Source organism: Haliaeetus leucocephalus, unplaced genomic scaffold (assembly GCF_000737465.1).
Source record: "Haliaeetus leucocephalus isolate CR32 unplaced genomic scaffold, Haliaeetus_leucocephalus-4.0 Scaffold0, whole genome shotgun sequence".
NCBI lineage: Eukaryota > Metazoa > Chordata > Aves > Accipitriformes > Accipitridae > Haliaeetus > Haliaeetus leucocephalus.
Genome location: NW_010972436.1, coordinates 25,306,178 through 25,329,310, shown reverse-complemented (window position 1 = coordinate 25,329,310; position 23,133 = coordinate 25,306,178). Strand labels below are relative to the sequence as shown.

At 42.5% G+C, this 23,133-nt stretch overlaps 1 protein-coding gene across 3 annotated transcripts in view; it reads right to left on the bottom strand.

Annotated features, from left to right (window-relative positions):
• The window catches only part of GARS (glycyl-tRNA synthetase), a 28,637-nt gene extending 5,510 nt beyond the window's left edge, over positions 1 to 23,127 (bottom strand). For 2 of the 3 annotated variants that reach the window (XM_010561205.1, XM_010561226.1), the window contains exons 1-13: positions 23,017 to 23,127; positions 19,364 to 19,465; positions 16,304 to 16,406; positions 15,023 to 15,164; positions 13,921 to 14,009; positions 12,388 to 12,464; positions 10,482 to 10,627; positions 9,281 to 9,430; positions 7,544 to 7,706; positions 6,480 to 6,644; positions 3,778 to 3,885; positions 3,099 to 3,244; positions 1,135 to 1,220 (exon numbers count right to left, since the gene is read on the bottom strand). In XM_010561205.1, coding sequence (XP_010559507.1) covers positions 1,135 to 1,220; positions 3,099 to 3,244; positions 3,778 to 3,885; positions 6,480 to 6,644; positions 7,544 to 7,706; positions 9,281 to 9,430; positions 10,482 to 10,627; positions 12,388 to 12,464; positions 13,921 to 14,009; positions 15,023 to 15,164; positions 16,304 to 16,406; positions 19,364 to 19,465; positions 23,017 to 23,076 — 1,537 coding nt within the window. In that variant the 5' untranslated portion in view covers positions 23,077 to 23,127. Of the gene's footprint in view, positions 1 to 1,134; positions 1,221 to 3,098; positions 3,245 to 3,777; positions 3,886 to 6,479; positions 6,645 to 7,543; positions 7,707 to 9,280; positions 9,431 to 10,481; positions 10,628 to 12,387; positions 12,465 to 13,920; positions 14,010 to 15,022; positions 15,165 to 16,303; positions 16,407 to 19,363; positions 19,466 to 20,279; positions 20,520 to 23,016 lie in introns of all 3 variants that reach the window. The other variant, XM_010561215.1, reaches the window with a different exon arrangement.
• Between the last annotated feature and the right edge of the window lie 6 nt (positions 23,128 to 23,133).

The following is a 23,133-nucleotide window of genomic DNA, read 5'->3' as shown; positions in this document are numbered from 1 at the left end:
GGGAAACCATAAGCTTTGCCTTCTGCTTGCAGACAGCAGCCAAATTGCCAAATGTACAAATTTAAAACCAGCAACTGGGGTTCTACTTGCTGGCCCCCAGCAGTACTATAATCCCTAACAGTTACAACTCTGATTCCTTCTTCGAAGTTGTGACAAAGCAAAGCCTGGCACAGCAGCAGCACAAGCTGAGTGAAAGACACCTGGACATGTCAAAGGCTCAGCAGCTGCAAGAACAAATATATTCTGCGCATGCTACAAGTTATTCTACTTCTTCCCAGGAGCACTTATCATAGTCCCAACCTAGGGCAGGAAGATCCACTAGTTAACAGTATGAACTGGGGAAAAATCTACCTCAGTCTCCAGCTCTGTCAAAGACTTCCCAAATGACCTTGGGTGAGGTGCTTACAGAGCTGGCTGGAAAGACAAGACTTCTTTGAGGAACTAAATCCATGCATTTTGGAAAGTTACCTTCTAGCCCCATTTACCATATCAGGACAAAAGCTCTGTGGAGATGCAGTCACTGACCAAAGCTGATGTGTGATTATCAACTACCAGGGGAACTGACTGGACTTGTCAGCTTAAAGAGTCTGGTCAGGACGGCAGCCTGGTGAGCTGGCAGATGCTGGAAGACTTGGCTCCAGGCAGCAGAGTAGCAACAGGAGCTCTGAGCACAGGAGATCTGGCCATAGCCCTTAACCAACAGACTGCCACAACCCATCTGCTACACTGCAATGGACTTGAAGATTAAAGCTCCCAAAGCTGGTGCACCTTCCCCAGCTCCTCCATCACTACAGCAGCTGGTTCTTAGCACCACATGGGACCTTACAAATCCCAGAACATGCAATTGAAGCACCATGAATATAATACACCACTCAAAGTCTATTAAATGGGTTACTGAACAGACCAGGCGAGAAGCGGGCAGACAGGCCTGCACCAATGGTCACTGAAATCCCACTGCTGTGTGAAAGCTTTCCAACTCTCAAATTGTCGAATTTCAAGGAAATAACATTTGGCATTTTTCCCGTGCCGTGGTACAATACTAACAGGACAATCCAACTAATAAAGTTCACATTCAAAGTGTATCCTGATCTGCCTCTTATTTTTGATGATCAAACAACACAGATACAAATTTACCATGTAACGTTTTCTGAAATCTCTTCACAGTAACCATGTCCTTTGTTAATTTAAAAGTTTTCCCTTCAGTTTCAACAGTGAATTCCCTGCAAAGGAAAAAGAAGTGACTTATAACTTGTTTATTTCTTGCTGTAGCTTTTATTTCTTTAATTGCATCGGTTGGCTGACTTTAGGAATAGGGCAAGAGAAGACAGGGCAAACCCCAGAGATCAAAGAAACATGTGGCATACCCATTAAAAGAAATTCATGTTAATAATAAAATTACTACATCTACATTAAAAGCAACCATTTTCATAATCACAGTGAACTTAGTTGTGGTTAACAGCCTGAAGCAAACGCAATTAGGAAATGGAAGAATCTCAGGATGAACCATATACACCAAAAGAAAAAAAAGAGGGAGGCACACAAAACAGGCACTTGCTGCAGACTGTACATCTTGTCAAGTGCATGGACTTCTACTGAAAACTGACTTGTGTCAGAAGGTACCCTGCATTTTCACAGATACCAAACAAAGGGGAGGATACAGCACAGTTAGTTTATTGATTATTTCTAAAGCTTTTGATATTACAGTCCTTTAACTGCTTCCTCTCGCTCCTTGCTGACTTACAACTAGTGCACACTCCCTGCTGAGGAGACCTTAGGCTCTATTGACCCACCCCACTTATGGGAAGCAAATGTCTTTATTACTACGTGTCCTAACAGAAAACTGTCACTGTAAACCTGAGGACTTCACATCATGGATTTATACAAACATGGCCATATGAAAGGCAGGTCTAACATACTGACACTGTCAACATGTACTCAGCAACGGTACCCTCCTTGCTGAAGCATTCAGATCAACATAATATAAAACCCAACATGTTTAAGAAGTGTGCACTAATCGCCTGCATTTGGACTCAATACCAAATGGGCTGAAGCTTATAAAGGTTTTGCTCTGAATGCAGCTACAATTGGATGCTGAGTTTAAACACAGTCATGATTTGCAGTCCACTATCAATTCAAACCCAGGATACTGCTTGTAACTCATCTATTGAATCATTTCAGTGGGGTTCTGGATGAACTATGTTCACTTTCTTCTGATTTGGATGCGTGTACACATCACCATATTCTGCAACAGTTTCTCTCCCCATTTTGAGTGCTACTGGTTTTTCTACACTTTCACATTCATAGATACGTAAAAGAAATAAATCTTAGCTCAGGGAAAAAAAAAAAAAGAAAAACAAACAAACAAAGAAGATGTAAACATTACCATTCTGGAATGTAGTCATTGATCCTACACCTTGTACCATTTCAAGCAGGAAATAAAGTTTATTTTTTATTATTGCACCATTAGCCTTCTCATAACATATATAGCTGTTGGCCTGCTTCAGCCAAATTTGACAACTGTAGAGATCTCTTACATTTTCAATTCCTGCATGTGTTAGGAATACAGGCAGAAGGTCGAGGAAAAACATACAAATTGCTGCCCCAGTAGATCAAAGGCTGAAACAGGTCCTAAAGCATATCAACATTGGAGGATACTCACACAAGTTTTGGTTCTCATTTAACTATTTTGTTCCATCACTCACAGAATTATTTGATTGATTTTAAAATTAAGTTCAAAACCATCTGCCAGCCCTGGTCAACTCTCAAACCACAGTAGGGAAGCTGATAAACACTTCCCATTTCACTGACGTGTCTCTCTTATGGGATGGTCCTACTAAAGCCAGAAGCTCATTCCCAGGCAAATAAACAAATATTTGAATACCATGGTTACACATTTACATGCCTATATCAAGAGATATGTTTGTTGATGACCAGCAATGACTTGGCAGAAGGGACAGCACTAAAACATTTCAGATGATCCACTTAGCCTACTCTCATGAGGAAGCTGGTTTCAGGTGGCTCAAATTAATCCAGCAGCACTTTGGGAACCCTCATCAGAGGTGTCAGAGAAGGATACCATGCACACACAGCCATCTCACCCTTTGTCATTGAGCAGCTGCTCCATCTCAGTGACATAACACTCGTCACATGTGGAAAGGTATTCCATCACCACCTTTGCATCCTTCTTATACGCTTTGCCAATGGCTCCCTTATTTGCCTCAAACTGAACAATGTTGACTGTTCTGTACGAGGCAGTTAAGGAGTCTGAGATGACAGAAAGCAGGGCCTGGTTCTTTTGCTATGTCAAAGCCAGTTGCTACACAACACAAAGAAATCTCCTCTGCTACTGAATTAAGGAACTTCCCTCCAAGAGGAAAGGAACAATAAAAAATACTGAAGGGCAGAAGGTCACAAATTTTGAAAGAATACGACTTTTTTTGCAAGTACAGCTAGCAGGAGAACCATGGAATGACATGGAGCAACCTGGGATATTAAACCCACATTCACATTGAAACCATGCCTCACAGTCAAAAGAGAGCCTAGCATTAAGCTAGAAGAATCCAAGCACAATAGTAAATCCCCTTTTCCCACCTGAGTAGTCACCCACATGCTCAATTCTTTGCAGGTTACTTCCCAAAGTCACACTGCTCTGTGGCTCTAGGTTTCCCTGTTAAATTTACAGTTGTAACTTAAAATAGAGCTGCACAGCTCTCCAAGACATCTCACTGTCAAATCACTTTTCATTTCAAGAGAATCTGGTTTATTGTGAAAGGATATAGGTTCTTTGAGAGGCTTCTCAGCTATAAGAGGAACTTTGGTGGCACGGGCATGGCAGGAGAGGTCATAGCAGGAACGATCAGCACAGCCAACGATCTCAATCCAACCCTGAAAAAACGAAAGTGGAAGCTTTCACCAACTCACTTTTTTGTCCACTTAACCATCAAATATGTTTATTCACCCTTAAGCCCTCCCTGCTCCCATGACTGTTTTTTCTACATAATTAACTCTGTTACAATAAGCAGCTCTCACTCACTAGTTGCTCCTTCATTTGAATGATTCCATTTGTTTCCAGAGGAAATGATCAGTTATCTAACCAGTGCCTGTGTTCACGGCCAGGTTTTCCACATGGCTTGGCAGAACACAGCACTGTGCCAACAGCTTGGGGCTGAGGCCAGAGCACACAGTCTTATCACTCACATGCTATAGGCACATGAGACATCATGCCTTCAGGGCTTTACCACTCTGCAAGTATGGAATAGACAGCCACACTAGAGTGGCCAGAAGCCTGGCTTCCGAGCTAGTAAGACACAGATTATATGCAAGGGAAGAACTTCTTTCAACATTTCAGCATGTATAGCAAGGAGGAATCTCAAAACACCATTCACACATACAGAATTGATGAAGACTTCCAACAGTTGCAGCAAATACAGCCACCACCTGGATTTTCTAAAAGACAATCCCATATAGGAAAAGGCACATCAGCTGCTTTTCATTCACTCTGTCACACCAGCATGGCCATGCAGGCAGCCAGATGCTGTGTGGTTTTCCAGTCTGCAGTGATATAGCAGGGTGTCAGGACCCTGTGCTGGAAAAACCATGGTGTTCCAGAACATCTTGGGGAATTTTTACACAAATTAAACCATTAGGGTACTACAACTACTTCTCAGAAGGTTTATGTAATAACTTTATAGCATGGATTTTAAACCATTCGGTGCAGTTAAGTTCATACTACTGAGTGCTGCAAGTTGGTATAAACATTTTTGGGCAGAGTTAAGTGACAAATCAAAGCATAAGTCTAGCTCTGAAGGTGGTTTTGTCATGCCATCTTTGCCTCTGGGTTAGGCTGTTGGACATACTGCTCTGTGAGTGTTGTCCTGATCCATGACAAGGCTTGCAAAGTTTATTAATCTTATTTACATGGTGTGGCCCACACATGTCCAGCCTGTTTTGGGCTGGCTGGAAAGAGAAACTATGAACATATGGAAGTCAGCTATCTACGTTCAGAGGAAGTCATTCCTTCAATCGTTTCTACAGGGCTTTTCTATATGAAGACAAATCACTCATCCAAGCTGCAGGTATTTTTTTTTCTCATCTTAAGTTTGGTGGAATTTAATGGCTGCTATTCCTCTAACTAGCTGTAATGAAACATCACCAGTGATAAGCCTGTTTCAGCTCCTTAAAAGAAAGAGAGAAAAAGCCCACAAAAAACACACAGACAAACAGTACTCCACACACAACCTCCTCACCCCTAGGTTGCAGGAGGTTCTTCCTGCCCATAAATAAGGCTGGCTGAACCATCTGAAGCCTTGACCCATTCCCTGTGAGGACACCTTTGGGCTGAGCACGCTACCAGTTTGGCTATCAAACTGGTCAGGACCATGGATGGGGTCTACCCATATATGGGTCACTGCAATGTCACAGGCTAGCCCCATAGAACTCAGCAAAATCCCTTCAATCTTTCAATCCTTTACGGGAACTAGACCACACAGAGTTCTCTAGATATTTTCAGGAATCTGCACATACTCTAGACTTCTTGGAAAGGGTAACAGGGCAGAAGAACATTTGCTTCACTACACATAAGGGAAAAATAATGAAATAACTTTTTTATTTTTAAACTCAGATTCTACCTAAAAATTAGATTCTGTACCCTCGAAGAGGGGAATGAGTTCATAATCAATACAGTCTAGTTACTACACTTTCTAATAGATTTCTTTTGAAACTGTCATTCCAACTGATACACTTGGCTGAGACTTACTGAAGAGGATGAAAGCTCTCCAAGAGAATCTAAAATGAGTCTAAGAGCCTTGCCCCTAACTACCTACTGCTGGTTTACCTGAAAGAAAAAAGATACATTTTTCAAAATCAAGCCAACAATATATGAGAAAAACAAAGCACCCAACGAGGCCCGAACTGAAAAGCTCTTAGTGACTCAGCAGGAAGACAAAAAATCCTTGGGAAATTTCTCTCCCAGCACCAGCTGTCTGAACTGGCAGGAGTGAACTCTCATTTCTCACAGCTTGGAAGTGGGAAAGGAAAAGCAAGCATTCTAGCAGGAATGAATCTGCCCTGGAATAACACCTCCAGCAAAATAAATCCTTCCCCACTGCTGTTACAGGGGTTATAGTCTTTGGAAAGCACCAGGACTTGGTTTCCTTTTATTCCAGATGAAATTCAAACTGCAAAAAGTCCCCAGGCAACTTCAGGCTCCAGCAAAGGAGTCTGAAGCATGGACCTACAAACAAGCATGAACAGTTCAAAAACTTTGTGCAAGCCCACTGCAGGGACCTGACCCATCCCCTTAGTCCTGGATTCAGAATATTTCAACTGTAGTAACTGTGTTCATACCAACGTGGGGCTGGACAGAAACATCAGATTCATAGCCCTGGTCTTAAAAACCCAAGAAATAAAACGGAGCCCCTTCCTGCACTATCAACAGATCTGACAAGGAGTGCCATTTGCTGTTTTGCTTTCCAACTTACATACGATGTTTTGGACTCTGCATCCCAGCAGTCACAGGCATAATGAGCCATCTCATTCTCCATATGCTGTCGGAAGCGCAGCTTCTCTGGGGATACACCGACCTTTGTAAGGAAGAGGTAGATTCTGCCAATGAAGTAACCGAGAACGGAGTTATTGATCACACCCTGGAAAGGGAAAAAGCAGAAAGAAAAAAAAAACCACATAGACATTAATTCCTAAGGAAACAAAGTAATGATTTGTGGTACTTCTGCAGACAACTTGACACATTACACACAGAACTTCTTGCAGCTGCCTGTGATAAATTACTATGTCTCCCCTGAAACCATTACATCTTTTCAAATTCACCTAGTACCACTGGGAGTATCCCCATCTGAAGAAAATAGTAAGTTATTATTACTCTAGGACTCATCACTGTCTCTGAAGATCACCTACTTGAAAATACCCTGCTGTATGCAACAGTGCAGTCACTGGTATTACAAGAGTGCATGGGAACTGCAGTTGTGGCTCAGGACCCCACAACAGCTGTACCCTACAGTTCACAGTTGCAATACAACAGGGGGGTGGTGTTCTTTTTGTTGTTGTTGTTTTGTTTGGGGGGGAGAGGGAGGAGTAGGTTGGGGGGCTGGTATTTTGGTGGGGTTTTATTTGGTGGTTTGGGGGGGGTGTGGGGAGGGGGTTGATAAACCTACTCATTCGTGATTTGCATGCATGGAGCATCAGGTCGTGAAACCCCAACATGCAAGCCACATACTGATGGAGGTCAGCAGCTGAGTATTAGATTCCCAGTCACTGCTGAGCTTTTGGCAGATGCTAGTATTCCTAACTGTTCCTCTCCCATTAGCTAAGTGTGAAGCTTAACCTCTAACCGCTACCACAGCACCACCAGCAGCTTTCATTACTGATAACAAGGGCCAGGCTTGGCTCAATCACACTGATTCACTGAAGAGAATTGACTTAAATCTGGGAGCAAACCCCAGCTGGCACCAACACAACAGTTTGTAATTTAGTCATGAGAGCAATATTCGAAAGAGCAAGCTCCGCGTGCTTGCAAGAGGAACGTTACCTGTTGGACAGCATCTCCCAGCCTCATTATATGGGCGGACTGCCCGCTGACCTGGGCCTTGGAAGAGTACAGGAGGATGTTGAGGTCTGCCACATTCTGAAACTTGGGGTGATTTTTCTCACTGGGATCCACAAAGTGCTCGATTTCTGCCATGGTGAATTCCCTAATGGAAACACAAACAAGCATGTGTATTAAATATTTTATGTGTTAGCCACAGCCCCTCTAATAAATGATTATGCGTTAGCCTCTCACAAGCAAGTCAGTAGTTTCAAAACATATGCAAACCCAGAGCCAAGACAGTGTATAGACTGGAGCATGAACCAGTCTTGACACTGGATTTAGTTTTACCTTCAAATTCCTAATAAAATTTTCTACAAATGCATCTAGAGATCTCCATGCCATGGTTATCACCACTGTGATTCAGAGCAGAGAATACCACCTTTGGAAATGCTTCCAGAAGTCTCTGGAGTTTTTCCAGACTGCTGTGATGCCCATGTTAGAAGTATACATTTCCTACAGGGTGAAGGAAGACTAATCTGCTCATTAATTCAGTAGCCTTAACTCATATCAGAGGTGCTCAAAATAGCCAGATGAGGTGATGATTTCTTGAAGATAATAATACTGCTACATTCAGCAATCATGTACATTCTAAGAACTTGGCTTTAATACATCTATATTCATACATTAATTCTTAGCCTTCCTGCTTGAAATCACTTTACGTTGAATTAGCTTGTTACCAAGAACCTTTAAAAAAAGCTCTAGGTGATCATTAACTTTAAATCACAGGCATCAGGATCTAATCTGCTATGATAGCATAATAACGCAGTCTCCAATAAATGTGCCACAAGCGTATAATTTATATTTGACTGAAAATGTATTTCAATGAGAAAAGTTCTCATTTCCAGATGTGCAAGAGAGAACAGGAGGACTGAGAAAATTCTGAAGAGTTGCCTTAGTGCTAACGATTCCACTGCCTCTCAGTGACATTTATGGCACCATATTAATCAATTACCAAGTTTACAACACAGACAGCCTGTTACATGGCAGAACCACACTGACTGTGCATGGCAGCTCTTGTTCCAAATTAGACAGAAGAGACTTCTGTTCAAAATAGTTCAGTTAAAATAGAGATTATCCTTAATGAAATGCAATAATCACTTTTATCCTGAGATAGAAAGCTTTTAAAGTAATTCTCAATAACCCTGAGCTTTCCTCCTTGACTTATCTTGGGACAGAAACACATGTCCCAAGTCACGTTATCTTACAACTTCCTCTCTGCAGTAAGCTGCAGAACCTGCAGAACTGAGACAAGGAAATACTGCTGCAAAGTGAATCACATTTTGCTTCTAGATTTCAGTTTTCAAGTAAATTGCATGAACATAATTAAACAAGCAAAGCTGCATAACCTGTAGAGAACACAGCTACCTTTAATATGATCCATTTAGATTATGATGGAAGCCACATTTTATTAGTAAAACCCAGTTTAATCTAGGCATTTCTAATAAAACAGCTATTTCAGAGATCCTACTTCTTACCAGCCAGGCTTAGATAGAATTCTGTAGTTAAAACCTTAACTATATGCGTTCGCCTGTGAACCCCAAGACCCACCAGGCACATTATCAGGAGTCCTCTGGGAGAAAGCACGAAAGTGAAACAATCATGTACAAATACTGGAACAAAAGGAAGGTGCTACCTGCTCCCAGGTACCCTTCTGTTGAAAGAGGAAATCTGCAGTACCTCACTCTGATAAGGCCGGAGCGGGGTGAGATTTCATTTCTGAAGGAATTTCCAATCTGGGCAGCAGCAAAAGGCAGTTTGCCTTGGTTAAACTCCAGAAGACGTTTGAAGTTGAGGAATATTCCCTGTGCAGTTTCTGGCCTCAGATAGCTGAAAGGAGATGGGGGAGAGGCAAAATCAGGAAGATAAAAGGGTGGGGAAAGCAGTGAGAAAAGAAAAACACAGTTACTACAAAACTTAAAGGTGGTACTTTTTCTCTTGAGTCTTTTAACTCCAGACACAAAACAATGAAGCAATAGAGTGAGAGGAAAAAAACCAAACATCAGCTGCAGCCCAAACACAGCACTCCACAGTTACTCCCAAAAGTAAACTGGATGGGTTGGCTGCTTTTGAGATGCAGGCACGGAACGGAAAAAGGTGTCTGAATGAAATACAGCGGCCAGTGACAACAAGGAGATCACAGGGAACGCAGCCTCCTTGCCTTTCCTATGTAGGCATGAGCTGTACCAGGCTGCTAACAAACGCGGATTTTGCAGGCAAACCATGACTGCACCTCTGCTGTTACAAAAACTGTGAAGTGGCTTTAGTGTAACGCCTCTGCAACCTCTACAGCGACTTGAGACTGCCACAAAGAATACCACCTACAAAGACCATTTCATCTACTACACTGGAGAACACATGCGATGTATCTCTGATCCCATCCCAGAGCATATGCAAGAACCATATTCTCCACTCTTCAGTGGAGGTTTCAGTTTTAGTTTCGGAGACGCCCAGTCAAGACAACAGCCTCTACATTCTCACACACTAACTACAAACACCTAGCAAATGATGCTACGAGTGGATCACCCTGCTGAGTAACTTCATCCTGAAACAGGTATGCTGAAGCAGGTTCTCTATAACCATGAAGTCGCTGACAATTGTGGACCCAGCGTTAACTGGCTTTATGGAAACTACTCCAAGCTATGTTAGGGCATAGCTGTGATCCACATAGTCTAGCTGTTTCAAGTATTTTCGTAATTCTGCAACAGCTCCTTGTTTCTCCTACCTTTCACCAAGAGTACAAGGAATGCTAACCTGCCAGAGAAGACCGGAACTGAAAAGCAGGGGAAAGGTACTCAAGAAAAAATTGTTGAGACTTAATTTTTATTCCAAGTGATCTATGAAGAAGGGAAAGTGTGAGCAGAATGAGATTAGCACCTACCCAGGCATGTTTCCTCCAGGCCCAATGGAGGTCTTGAACATCAGATTGAAAGAAACAGGAGGGGACAGGTCATTCCCAGTGATAGGTGATTTCACGTTGTAGTTCACAAAGAGATCTGCAAGTTCTTGCTGGCCATAATTGTCCAACTAATTTCAAAACACAGGAAAATTATTTTAATTACTAGACAAGATAACAGGAATGAATTATGTCCTCTCCATCTTTTACTAAGCATGACCCAGCTCTGAATCACCTGCCTAAAATACTCCCCTTTAACCTAAATCTTCAAGCAAGCTAGAAGTTTGAACCAATGACAGAAGAATACACTGCACAACTGCAAACCCACATTAGTAATATAGGTCCACAACTCAGTCATACCACGGGAAGTCTGAAGGCTAGATAGAAATGCAAGCACTGAGCATAAGAGTGGGCGTAAAGCAGAAGAAAAGTCATTGGGACTGCATCACCACCCACTAGTAACTTCTTTTTAACAGTTTCAGCTAAAAACATGGGGAGCAGTGTGTTGGGAACGAAAAAAATACACCAATGACAGAGGAGGAAGCTAAAATTTCTGCAGGGCTTTGTCTGCATTCATTTCTCTTTCTTCTGCTGCATGAAACACAATATTCAAGCTATGCATTAGATGCTCTCTTTCAGAGCTATTCTGCATTTTAGTTAAATAGAGCAAATCTGCAGCACAGGGCTTCTTGGTGAAAGATTTTTCCATTTGGTCCGGAAACAATTTGGTAATGACTGGACGCTTTCACAAGTGGGATAATGTCAGCCCCTTCCAGGCACCTTCCTTCCCCTCTCTCTGGAAGATGGGAATCATGCACTAGTAGAACCAGAGATCTAACTGCAACTTAACCGCACAAGAGCTGTGACTTCTGGCATTGTTTTGTGCATTTATGTACTAGCGTTTTGCATACATACATTTAAATGTAGTTTCTAGACTTAAGTACCATAAAGGATCTATACTGAACAGTACAGCAATGATTTAACACTCAAGTTTAAAATCAAATGAGCTGCTTCTAGCATTAATTGTCATGATCCTTCATATATCAGAGAAAACTCAAGAGAGGGTATAAAAAGTTTTTATTAATACAGAGATTCCCCTGAAGTATGGTCAAAGTTCAGTGTTGTGGTGTGGAAAACCTAGTGACAGCTGCTTAGTGATGCAATACACTGAAACAAAAAAAATTGCTCTTTCTGGAAGGAAACGTTCATTCTATGCATGGCTCTGGAAGCATTTATCTTACAAGTCATGAGAAAAAACATTAAAAACAAAGTAAGAAAAACAAATGAAAAAATAAAGGCAAGTGTCTGTACAGCTGCTCAGGAATGTCAGCCGAGAGCACCAACTCTTCTCACGGTAAACACAGGAAAAAACTGTGCAGGGTGCTACAGACAGAGGAACAAATCTCAAGTTCTTCAAAGCCGAGATAGCTTTAAAACATACCAATTCAGTGCTAAGGTCATTCAGAAAAACCCTGACAAAACTTCTCATCCATCTCTGTTCCTTTGTATCATAATCCTGCAGTGAGGGATTTACAAAGGTAAAGGGGGGACTCAGAAGAAACAGTCTTTTTGCCAGGATGTGAAGTGGAACAGAGCACACCAGATCCAAGGACAGAGCTTCAACCCTACCAATCCAACATTTAAGAGACTAATATAATAGCAATAACTCTCCAAAGCAGCAGAAGGATGGAGATGCAATTAACCAGCAAGTTTACAGTATTTGTTACCCAGTAAGTTTTCCATATTTAGGAGCATGTATGACCTACAAGTATCTCTGAGGTAAAGACTTCTGAGCATGTTTCAAGACACATTTCCTCTGGACTTGGTGCATCGCACCTCCTCGGTTACACACACATCCCTGAAGCATTCACGTGCCCATGCAGGCACCTACCTGCGTTAGAACATTTTCCATTTCTGCCTTTTTCTCTGCTGTGCACTTCTTGTCAGACATAAGCTTTTGCAGGTGAGCTGTAAGCAAGAAAATTATGTAGTGAGTTTACACTGCAACCCCATCACTGACCCCAGTCTAAAGCTTGACAAATCAGGAGGATCCTCCAGCATGAGCGTAAGTGTATGTCCACCAATTGTCTTGCTAGGGTCTATCAGGATAATTCCACTCACGTCATCAGGGTAATGCTGATCTACAGCTGAAGCACTACACCAATTTGCTGTATTGGTGTGCCACAGGGAAAACAACAGGTCCTTATCTAGTTTCTTTCCAATACTTGTTCCTCTAAACCCAAGCAATGGCTTTGTAGTCCCTTTCTCCTTATTTTCTTTCTACACAGACTGGAAATTAAAAGCAACGTCTGATCGCAAGCCAGCAAGGCTAATTTTATCCAAATGCACTCAGAGGCACGTACTGACTTGGTACAGTAGGGTTAGACTGCATTCCGCTTTAAAGCACAACATCCTCCATGAGATACAAAGGCAGACAGTGATGCCAAGACTTCCCACTCTCATCTGAAAAAAAGCAATCTGACTTTTTAGTGGCAGTAACAGCAGGTGGCTGTTCACCAGTGATGGGCTGCAGAAGAGACAGGGACACTCTTCTTTATGATGCTGTTCAGTGTGCAAAGTGGGCAGACGTTAGATGGGCTTCTTTTGTTTTTTTTTTTAATAAAACGAAAATTCTAACTGAATATTAGGAAAACAGCTTTAATGCCAATATAGATTGTTCTACATACTTAACTTCCAAGGAAAAGGCTAGAAAACTAGAGAGCACAACCCGCTTAAACCTAGAGCGGCACAATCCTTCCTTTCACAATGGAGCTGTACATGAAAAAGTTTTCAAATAAGTTTCTAAGATTCCTTCATGTGACCTTTTTGTTTGGCTGGGGTTTTCTGTTGTTTTTTAAACAAATTTTAATCAATAACCACAGAGAAGTGTGAGAACTTTGCAAACCTAAGAAATGCCTGAAGTCTATTTAGCATTCCCAAATGTCAGCTGAGTTCTAAGGTATACGAAAGTCAGCAGCTGCCATGTAATTGACCTTTGCATAGGGAAAGCATGCTCTGTCCCCTGAGATGGTCATTAAATCATTTCTCAGTTCCGAACAAAAGGCAACTAAACTCAAGAAAACTAAGACCAGAAAATGGTAGAGAACAGCAATGTTGTTATATAGGGAGTCCTCAGCTTAGACAACACAGTAATCTTTTATGGCCTGATGACAGAGGATTTTATAAAAAGGGACCCAACTACGTTTTTACTAGAGATCCTGTACCTTGTTTAAGACACTACACAACATTTGGGTGGAGCTGAGAACTTATGGGATCTTTGGTATGGCATGATTAATGAACTATAAATACAAGTATGGAAGACTGGCTACACCAACTGGCCTTCCTTGAGAAACATACTCTTTTCACATGTTTGTACCACGGCAAGAAATTCCCAAGCCCACCTAGCCTTGGAACAAAACCAAACCTTTTAAGAGATGATCAGCACGAAAACATTCCCCATTTTTCACATCTTTCACCATGAAGTCGGCAAACTTGTCTACATGGCCAGAAGTCCTAGAAAAGATGATACAAAAAAGGAACATGAAAGCTGCCAGACAGCCCCGGGTACTGTGTGATCCCAGTGGACAGACCATTACCAAAGAGAAGTCCTTCAAACTATGTGCCCAAACTGCAGGCTCACTCTTGCTTCAGGTTATAGATTCACACTAAGCAGTACCATCCCACAGAAAATCTGATCCGTGAGAAAGTTATCAATCCATCCAAATCTTAAAATGTGTCACTAAGATGACACCTAGTGCCTTTAGGAACTACATTGTGATTGAAGCAAGACATAGATGCAGTTGTGAGGAGTAACCAGTAGTTCAGGTGGACAGGTTCCCACTATTTTATACCAGTGATCCATGAAAGCTTCTGCCTGTTATGCCGTGATCCATACAAAGAAACGCAGTTGACTCAGCTCAGGCTCTCTTTCCAAAAGCTTCTGACATATTTAGCAAACCTGTGGGTAGTTTTAGTGGAGATACATGGAGGTGAAACGGTCCAGAGTCTGAACTATGCTCTCACCCTGGAAGATGGTCCCTCTACCTGGTCTGTGGATAAAAAGAGGGTTTCAATCCCCAAGGCTACAGAAGCATCATTTGCATTCAGAGCTCAGTTAACACATTGCATATTGCCATCCTTCCGCAGAGAAGGGAAGGATGGTCAAGCAACATGGCCAGTGTCCTAAACTATGACCCCAGTGTCCCAGATTTAGGCAAGTCACCTAATTCTTTTTTTTGTCATCTTGATCTTTCAGAAAAAGAGATAATGGCATTTTCTTACCTAGTGGGATTGTTAGGAGACATTAAGACATTAGACTTTCAGACAGAAGTCCCACTGCTCTCCCTTATTTATGGAATAACAGCTTCTCACACTGACCTGTGCACTGATATCTAATTATTTTGCACTGCAACAAGGTATGAAATCGGGTGACCCAGTCTCAAGATCCCTGTGGGTAGTTCTACAGAAGACTGTAAAAAGCAACTATGACCAGAAATTACATGCTGCAGAAAAAGACTCATATTTACTTCAGAACCGGCTCCGGCGTAAGCATGGTACAGTCAATCTCCAGGATTTGCTCTTCCTGAATAAAGTGCTGTCTCCATGCTTGGATGATGTTGTTCTTCAAAGCACACCCAACAGGCCCAAAGTCATACAGACCACTGACACCTGCAAAGAGACAAAAGTAAAAAAAAATGTGGTAGGTGCAAGATTGTATGAAGCTCCATTGTTTAGAGGCAATGTCCTTCCTTTTCAGTGCTTCCATCAGTTGGTATAAGTCTGATGTCATTTTCTAAGCATGAAGCATCAGCTTCACTGTGCTAAACAGAATATGGAACATGGCTCACTGTAGAGAGCTTTTTACATAAGGACCCATGACATAAAGGCTGAAAGTAAACTCTGTGAAGCACCTAGTCAGACACTGCCCTACATGCTAACCAATGCAGTTCAGTTAGAGAGCACGCTGGGGCATCAGGTAGCAGTAGAAGCCAAAACTGATAAATACCTGCAACCAACAACTGTAAAAGCCACACTCCCTCCACCAATGGATTACATTTTGTGGAGAGTTTTGTGGGAGCAATCTATCTGAAGGAGGAATCTAAATACAGAAGAAGTGATAATGCATAGGCCAAAGAAGTATTTTACTGTCAGTAATAACACGTATCTGCCAATCACCCATTTAGACACAAAGATGAAAAAAGAAATAAAAAGCCAATAGAACAACCCAGAGTATTTATTTTAGTATCTTAGGTGAAAGAGCAGTAACCATACAGGCACTGTGCTGGCCCCCACCTGCCCCAAGCTACTTCAAATCAGCTACCTGACGACGTTCAACAGCTGCATTTGTTCACCTGTTAAATAAAGTTCATTGGCAAAATTCACTAAGGTAACAGGTTCTAAAGTTCACAGTAGTTTTGAGCATTATCTTTCCAAAGAAAGCTCGGATAGAGATGAATGGTTATGAGGAAATACGCTGCTCATCCCCTTAAATGCCAAAACACCTTACCCTTCTGCAAAGAAACCATGTTCTACAATGTAATGCTCAGAACATGCATCCTAAAGTCCACTCACTGACATCCAGAAAGCAAAAGACAAAATCTGAGCCACCCCCCTCTCCCAAAGACTTTAGGAAGGGGGAACTTTTGAAAGGCTTACAGACTCAAGCAGGAAATTTTAAAGCCAACTTTAAAAAAAATTCTTTTATGTTGCATTAACATAACATTGCAAGAGTACAGCGTTTCACACAGCTAGAAAGACTAGAACATTAGCCTAAAGGGATTAAAATGCAAATTTTTTCAAATCCGTACCTCCATAAATAGAAAAGGCTTGATCATAGAAAAACCTCCTTTTCAGGGTGTCTTCCATTTTAACTCTGTCCACAATGTCATCTTTGGGCTGTAAGGCCAGCTCCTGTAAATCAAGTAAATTGAAAACAGTTAATAGCTCCTGTTTCTGAGAGGAGGAGGAATCTTCTCCATTCACCACACTATGAGTCAAAAGTCTGTAAAGACCATTTTGAAGCAAAGGTATCCTGCCAACACGCTCATTTTCCAAAGAGGAATAGTGACGCTGAGATTCAGGTGCTCAATTACAAACATGACTGTCTCAATTCCGCATTTTACACACTTGAGGTGGACTCATCTGCCCTAACTTCCAGACAACTAAGTCTGAGCTAGTTATCCTCAGCTTTCTTTACAATCACTGGAAAGAAATGCCAATTTCCAAAGCAATTCTTCTGACCTATTTCCCTCTCCTGACTATAAAAAAAAGCTTGAAGTGACTAGCTGAGACTACAAACATCTAACTCTTGGCATATATGAAGCTTTCAATAAAGTGTTCCTCACATGAAAGAATTTTGACTATGAAGATTACGAACATCATCATCCTTGTGCTCTGCCAAAGGTGTGTATTTAGCTACTCGTACAAAGAATATCTACTCACAAAATGTAGGCTTTCCCAAACATGGCCCCCTGCACTCAGAAAATTTAGTTACAGAGTGCCTAAATGCCCTGACTAGATTCTGTGAAAACATTTTAAAACAGACTCACTACTTTATCTGAAAAACTATGATTTTTGCAACCACTCCATTAGTGAAATCAAGAGACTTGAAAGATTTGCTTCAAGAAAGATGTTTTTATAATTAGAGTTAAGCCAAGAAGTTCAATAAATCAATTCAGGTCCCCCTAAGTGGCCAACACTATCATTTTGAACAGCCTTTTGGTAACAAAAAGTATCATATGACCAATAATGTCAAACTTTTCTTTTTTTAGCACCTACAAAGACAAGTGCACGCGGTCTAATTTTAAAAGCACTGTACCTCTGCTGTTCCCATGAATTAGCATAAGCCAAGGAATAACTTTGCAGGAGAGAACAAAAGAGTCAAAGGCAGACAGAAAGCACACATGACAGCAAGCACCAGTGTTGTCCCACACCAAAACAGTACTTTTAAAGCACAGAAAGGGAATCCATTTGGCACTCTGGCTAAAAACATAGAATCACATTTCACAATGAGCAGGGTTTCTTAATAGAAAGGACGGCTTTTGCCCAGAGATGGACAGAAGGAGAGCAACAGTGACACAACCCAATTCTGAACTGGCAGGGAGAAATGGCCAGCAGCACAGGAGTAACTGGAGTAGGTACAGAATTCCGTAGAGCCCCTCTTCTACTACCTAAAGAGAATAGTTAATGAACTGGCGCAGAAGTCAAAGAAACAGTCTCTATCCAGCATACATTCATAAACATAAATAGATTCATAAATAGAAGGCAGAAAAGCAACTGTGTTGGCCTTCAAGGGGAAGAATCACCCTGTATAAGAGCAGAATCATCTACTGACTTACAATATGGTTTGAGGACATAAAGCCAAGGAATTTTGAACACTCAACTGCTCTGCCCTGTTCAAAGCTTCAAATTCAGAGCCATTCTGCTATCTTTAAGTAGGAATCACAGGGCTTGAAAACTGTACCAGCAGCTGCTAAAGCTAACGAGCATTCACACTGCTGCCCTCTGCAAAAGGTACAAGTGACTGTGATGCATTGCTGGAAACACCATCAAGAGAGAAGGACTATATTGGAGTGCTGCACTCACAAGAGCAGATGCTGCGTTTGCAAGGTCATTCTTGCACTGACAGGGATACAGCCCACACAAATTGTGTAACTGGCAAACACGCCTCTACACTGCATACTACAGGCACTCTTCCAACAGAAAGGTGGGGCTCATAGGGATACCAAGACTCCTAACCTGCTTTGCTACATCCCTCTACGTCAAGCTTCCAAGTGCTGGGAAACAGAATTGGGAAAACATTTAGAAACTATTTACTCCAGGACAACCTAGCTATCGATACAGGTTTCATGCAATGGTTTCAAAGCACAGTTCTGTGCTGAATACTAAGTAAAAATGACATCTTTTTACTTGGGTTAAATGGATGCAAACAGGTAGCCATAATGCCAGACCTGAAGGAGAACACCAACTGTTGGCCTCACATGACCCAGTAGGACAAATAGGGTCAACTGGTTTCAATTCAGGTACACTGGTATTCTCACAGTAAGTTAGTTGCAAGCAGTGATGTATTTATTTATTTACTTATTCATTTATTTTTAAGAGTACCACTGAAGCACAACTACAATCATTTTTGTATGAAATACAAATTAGAAAAGAACCTCACAGTCTCCTGGGTGAATTTGCACACTAGACTCTTTTTATACTTCAGGAGTTTCTTTTTGTTGTTTCAGTCCGAGAAGCGGGGGGAAGCTTGCAGGATAAGGAAGTGTATTTTTACTTGTTCATTGATCTAGAAACAAAAGAGCTCCATCTTTTCATTTGCAGAAAGACTTTTTAGAGCACCATCGCATCTAAAAAAGGGGGCACAATTTCAATACATCCCTCTCTTGAAGGCTGAGGAAAACCATAGACTATTTAAAATGTCTCCAAAAACTTTGTTTAAACTGTTGCAAAGGAAGTGGTTTCTAAAGAAACGTGTTCTACGCCAGTCCTGGAATTTAAATGCTGCACAAAGAATCTGAAGATGAAACTCACTACAGTGAGCAGCATGTCCTCTCACTGCGCACAAAAAAAGATCTATGCAGTAAACAAAGATTAGCAACATCTACACTGAATTTCCACTCTGACTGTGAACAAACTGACTCATATTTATTTGTTCGCACGCTGTGATTTAATGTTAACAGATATTAGCATAAAAGATAAAGAATGAAACTGCCACTAGTCGGAAACTTGCAAACTATTTCAGAAGTGATTCAGTCTACCCTCCTATGACTGTTTAGCGCAAATCAATACCATAAAAAAGCATTAAGTAGAAATTTCAAGGCTTTTCAGATAAAACTGTGGAACTCAAATTTAATTTCCAGACTCACCTTTGCTTCTAGGACCCTCTTCCGAGCTTTGAGCTCTGCTACAGCTTTGTCTATATCCACCTGGGGAGCCTTCTCTTCCTTCAGCTTTCTTACCAGTTCTCCCTAGAAGAAGGGGACAAAACACAAGACACAGACTCTTTCTCTGAATGACATAGACAAGAACTCTCCTTGTTTCAGCTCTCCTGGCAATCCGAAAGGAGGGGTTTGTCCCACCTCCCCGCTCCCCACGCAGGTGAGAGACACTTAAGCATTTGAGTTAGCAGAACCACACATCATTAGAGAAATTCAGCCCCCCCACGCTACTGCTAAATCCCAGACCTATTATTAAATCTCAGCGTGCAAACGTACTCCTGTATGTACGACTTCGCAGCAGATTTCCACAAATCCTAGTTATCTGTCTTTGAGGATGCACTAAGTGGATTCTCAGATGGTTAATACAGGCTTTGTGCTCTCTTTCTCGGTAATAAGGCTTCTTTTCCTTCTACCCCTTCCCTTTTCTTCAAAATTTATGACCATTTTAGACTTCTTTTGCTCTCATATCTGTTCAAAACTGGCCAGTAAGTACACAAATTTTTAGAAGAAGGTCTCACAGAAGACAGACATTATTAGCCTAATGTCTAAGCAAAGAAGGCATTGCATTATCTGTAAAAACTGTTACTGTTTTTAAAATTCATCCAGTAACTTTGGGAAAGAATAGAGTAAAAAAAAAAGAATTTAAAAAAAAAAAATCAAAAAACCTAAAAAAAACCCCAAACACCTAAATATTTCAGAGCAGCAAAACCCTGCCGTGGGCTTACACTGAGGTCTTGACCTGAGTCAAACCACCATCACCTTGCTATGGTTCCACAAAGGTCTCTCTGCCCTGTGGGGACGATTCTCCCCCTTCATCCCAGGGAAGTTCTCAACCCCTAAATACCCAACAGCATGCTTTTCTGCATGATCCTCAGCAGTAATGCCCAGCTTGCTCTTGGAGATAAATTAATAGTCTTCCTTTCAGTCCACTCCTCTTCAGCCAAAACCAAGGTCTATCTTGAATTACTGAGAGGGACAAAGGAGCTGACCCAGAAGGAAAAAGCCCAGAGATGTCAATGGCTTCTCAAGTGGGATGTTCTAAGAATGGGATGCTCCAAGTTCAGCATTTTTCTTGCATCTTGCACTTCTCCATTAAACAAAAGGGAAAAAAAAAAAACAAAACCACAATCCAAAGAGATAACAACATGTCCACAATACCAGCTTTTTCATAAATTCTGAGCTTTTCTGACATTAATATTACAGGCAACTGAGAAACCAAAGAGAAGAGAATACAGAGACTGCCATTCAATAAACAGATCAGAAAAAGTGCCTCAGAGACTAAGGGATTCAGAGGCTAATTTTATTAATAAAAGGAGGAAGACTCAAAAGACTGCATTAAAACAAACACACAATGAAAAGAAAGAAAAATAAGAATCCTGTCAGGCTCCCTAAGCCCGTCGGCTACAAGAACAGAACAAATCTGCTGTTTCCTTCCTGTTAACTCATTATACCAAAACGTGAAAGTTTCACTCTAGGGCTGAGGACTTAAACTGCCATTCCTGGGAAACGTGGCAGAGGGAGGGATCTGATCTTTTTTTTTTCTTTTAAAGTAGTAAGTCCAAATTGCCTTTGTTGAGCTAGGGGGTCAGCAGTGGAAAAACATCAAGGCAGCAGCAAAGCAGCTACTGCTGACTCAACAGAGCTATCACCCTGCTCATTGCTGAGCATCTAAAAGCAGCATACAGCAACTCTTTGTCCTCATCTATAAGTAAAAGAGTACTCAGACATACGCAAGGAGGAAAAAAATAAAAAAAGAACACAACTGAAGCAAATAATTACGTTTGCTGACAGGACTCAATCTAATTAAAACTACAATCTTGAGCCCAACCCAGAGGAGGAGTGCACAGCAGCACTCGATGTGGCAAATTTTGCTGCAGCTTTGTCCCATAGACCAGTAAAGCAGAGAGGGATCCACCCCTGGATCACGGCAGCTTATTGCATCAGGCACTGCTGCAGGAAGATATGCTGCTCACTTTCCTCCCCATAGGTTAAGTGTCCCTTAGGTTTAATTAAACCGCTTCTCCACGAGCTGTTAGACAGGGTCCCCTGCATCGCAAGGTATCAATGACCCCAATCTTTGTTACTCCCTCCCTTTCTCTCTTGTGCAAACACCTCAGTGAATTACTACTGTCAGGTGCACGATACAATATCCATGGTCCTAGCTATACAAATTTACCCACAAACCTTTCCTTGGCACCCCACACTCCTGTTTCAATCCCCCAGGCAGCCAGAAAGAAGGGGTGCATTGATACTTTAAAGGCAAATGACAGTACCCAAGACACAGGATTTTAAAATAAATAAATAAATTGGCTAGTTCTAGAGATCATAATTTTATTTACAAGAAGCTCTCTTGCCAAGGCATTATGCTGTACAATGATTCATAATAAAAACTCACTGAAGTGCTGGTATAATTAGAGGGCCATAAATCCACTCATTTAATGGGAAAACACATGCACAAATCTATGAATACACAGGACACACACGTAGCTATGTGTCCAGCTAAGCAGAAGACTATGGATTCAGCCACTTACAGGAGGCACACGAGAAACCCACAAGCATAGGTCTTGCTGCTAATGCAGGGAGGAAGGGGAACTTCCACGTGCTGTGAGCAGGCTCCACTGCCATCAGCATACGCAGCAAGGGTACCAAGATCAAGGTTCACTTAGGAAATAAAAAGACAACCAAATCCTTCTCAGGTAAGAAGGAAGCTAAAGATAACAGCTTCATCTGTGAGGGAGATGGAAAGAATGCCATGCAGTCCCAGCTAATAGGAGACAGCTACGTATCTAGACAAATAATGATGAAACGGAAAATGTGCAAATACATTAATACCCCTTACTGCATCAGGCAAATATGCAACTCTAAAGAACACCATTTACCTCCAAAACCCAACACAAACTCAGCTCTAAAGGGAAGTCATCGGGTGACCCTGTGGGATGAGGAAACCTACGCAGGGTGTTTTCCAGAGAAAACGTGAAGAGCCAGCTACGGGGCCCTAAAAGCGTGACAAAGTCAGCCCTAGCCTGGGCACAGAAGACAACATCAAGCCCAGGAGGGGCAAGCCAGGTAGACTGACGCACAGATCCAGTTCTGCAAGACAGCTCCAACACACACCACTGCTAACTGGGGAGGGGGAAGAGCAGGCTACGGGAAACCCACCCGCGCTGCCACCCACGCACTCCCTGCCAGCCCCCTGCCCTGGTCCAGAGCGAGACCCACCCGAGGGGAGACACCTGCAGACCCCCGCCCCGGGCAAACCCACGGGGACCCTCTGCTGTGGACCCACCGCCGGCTAAGCCCGCAGGGTCCCGCAGTGCCCCACACCACGGAACCGGAGGGGTCGCCAAGCAAGGGCCCTGAGGGGAAACACCGCCACCGGGCCCGGAGCTCCGCGCAGGGCTCTGTCACACACCCGACCCCCTCAGCGAGATGCCCGTCCCCCCGCCTCAGGCGGTTCCTCCCCGGCGGCTGTCTCCCCTCAGGGGCCACCCGCCTCAGCGGGACTCCCCTCAGCCGGGGGTGCCCCCCACCCCAACCACCACCACCACCACCCCGCCTTCAGCCGGGCCGAGGCGCGTTACCTGCTGCCGCACCGCCTGCCGAAGGGGCGCCAGCAGCGCCTCGGCTTGCGGACCGTCCATGGGGGTCGCGGCCGGGGCGGGCCGGGAGCGGAGCTGGGCGGCGGGCGGGCAGACGAG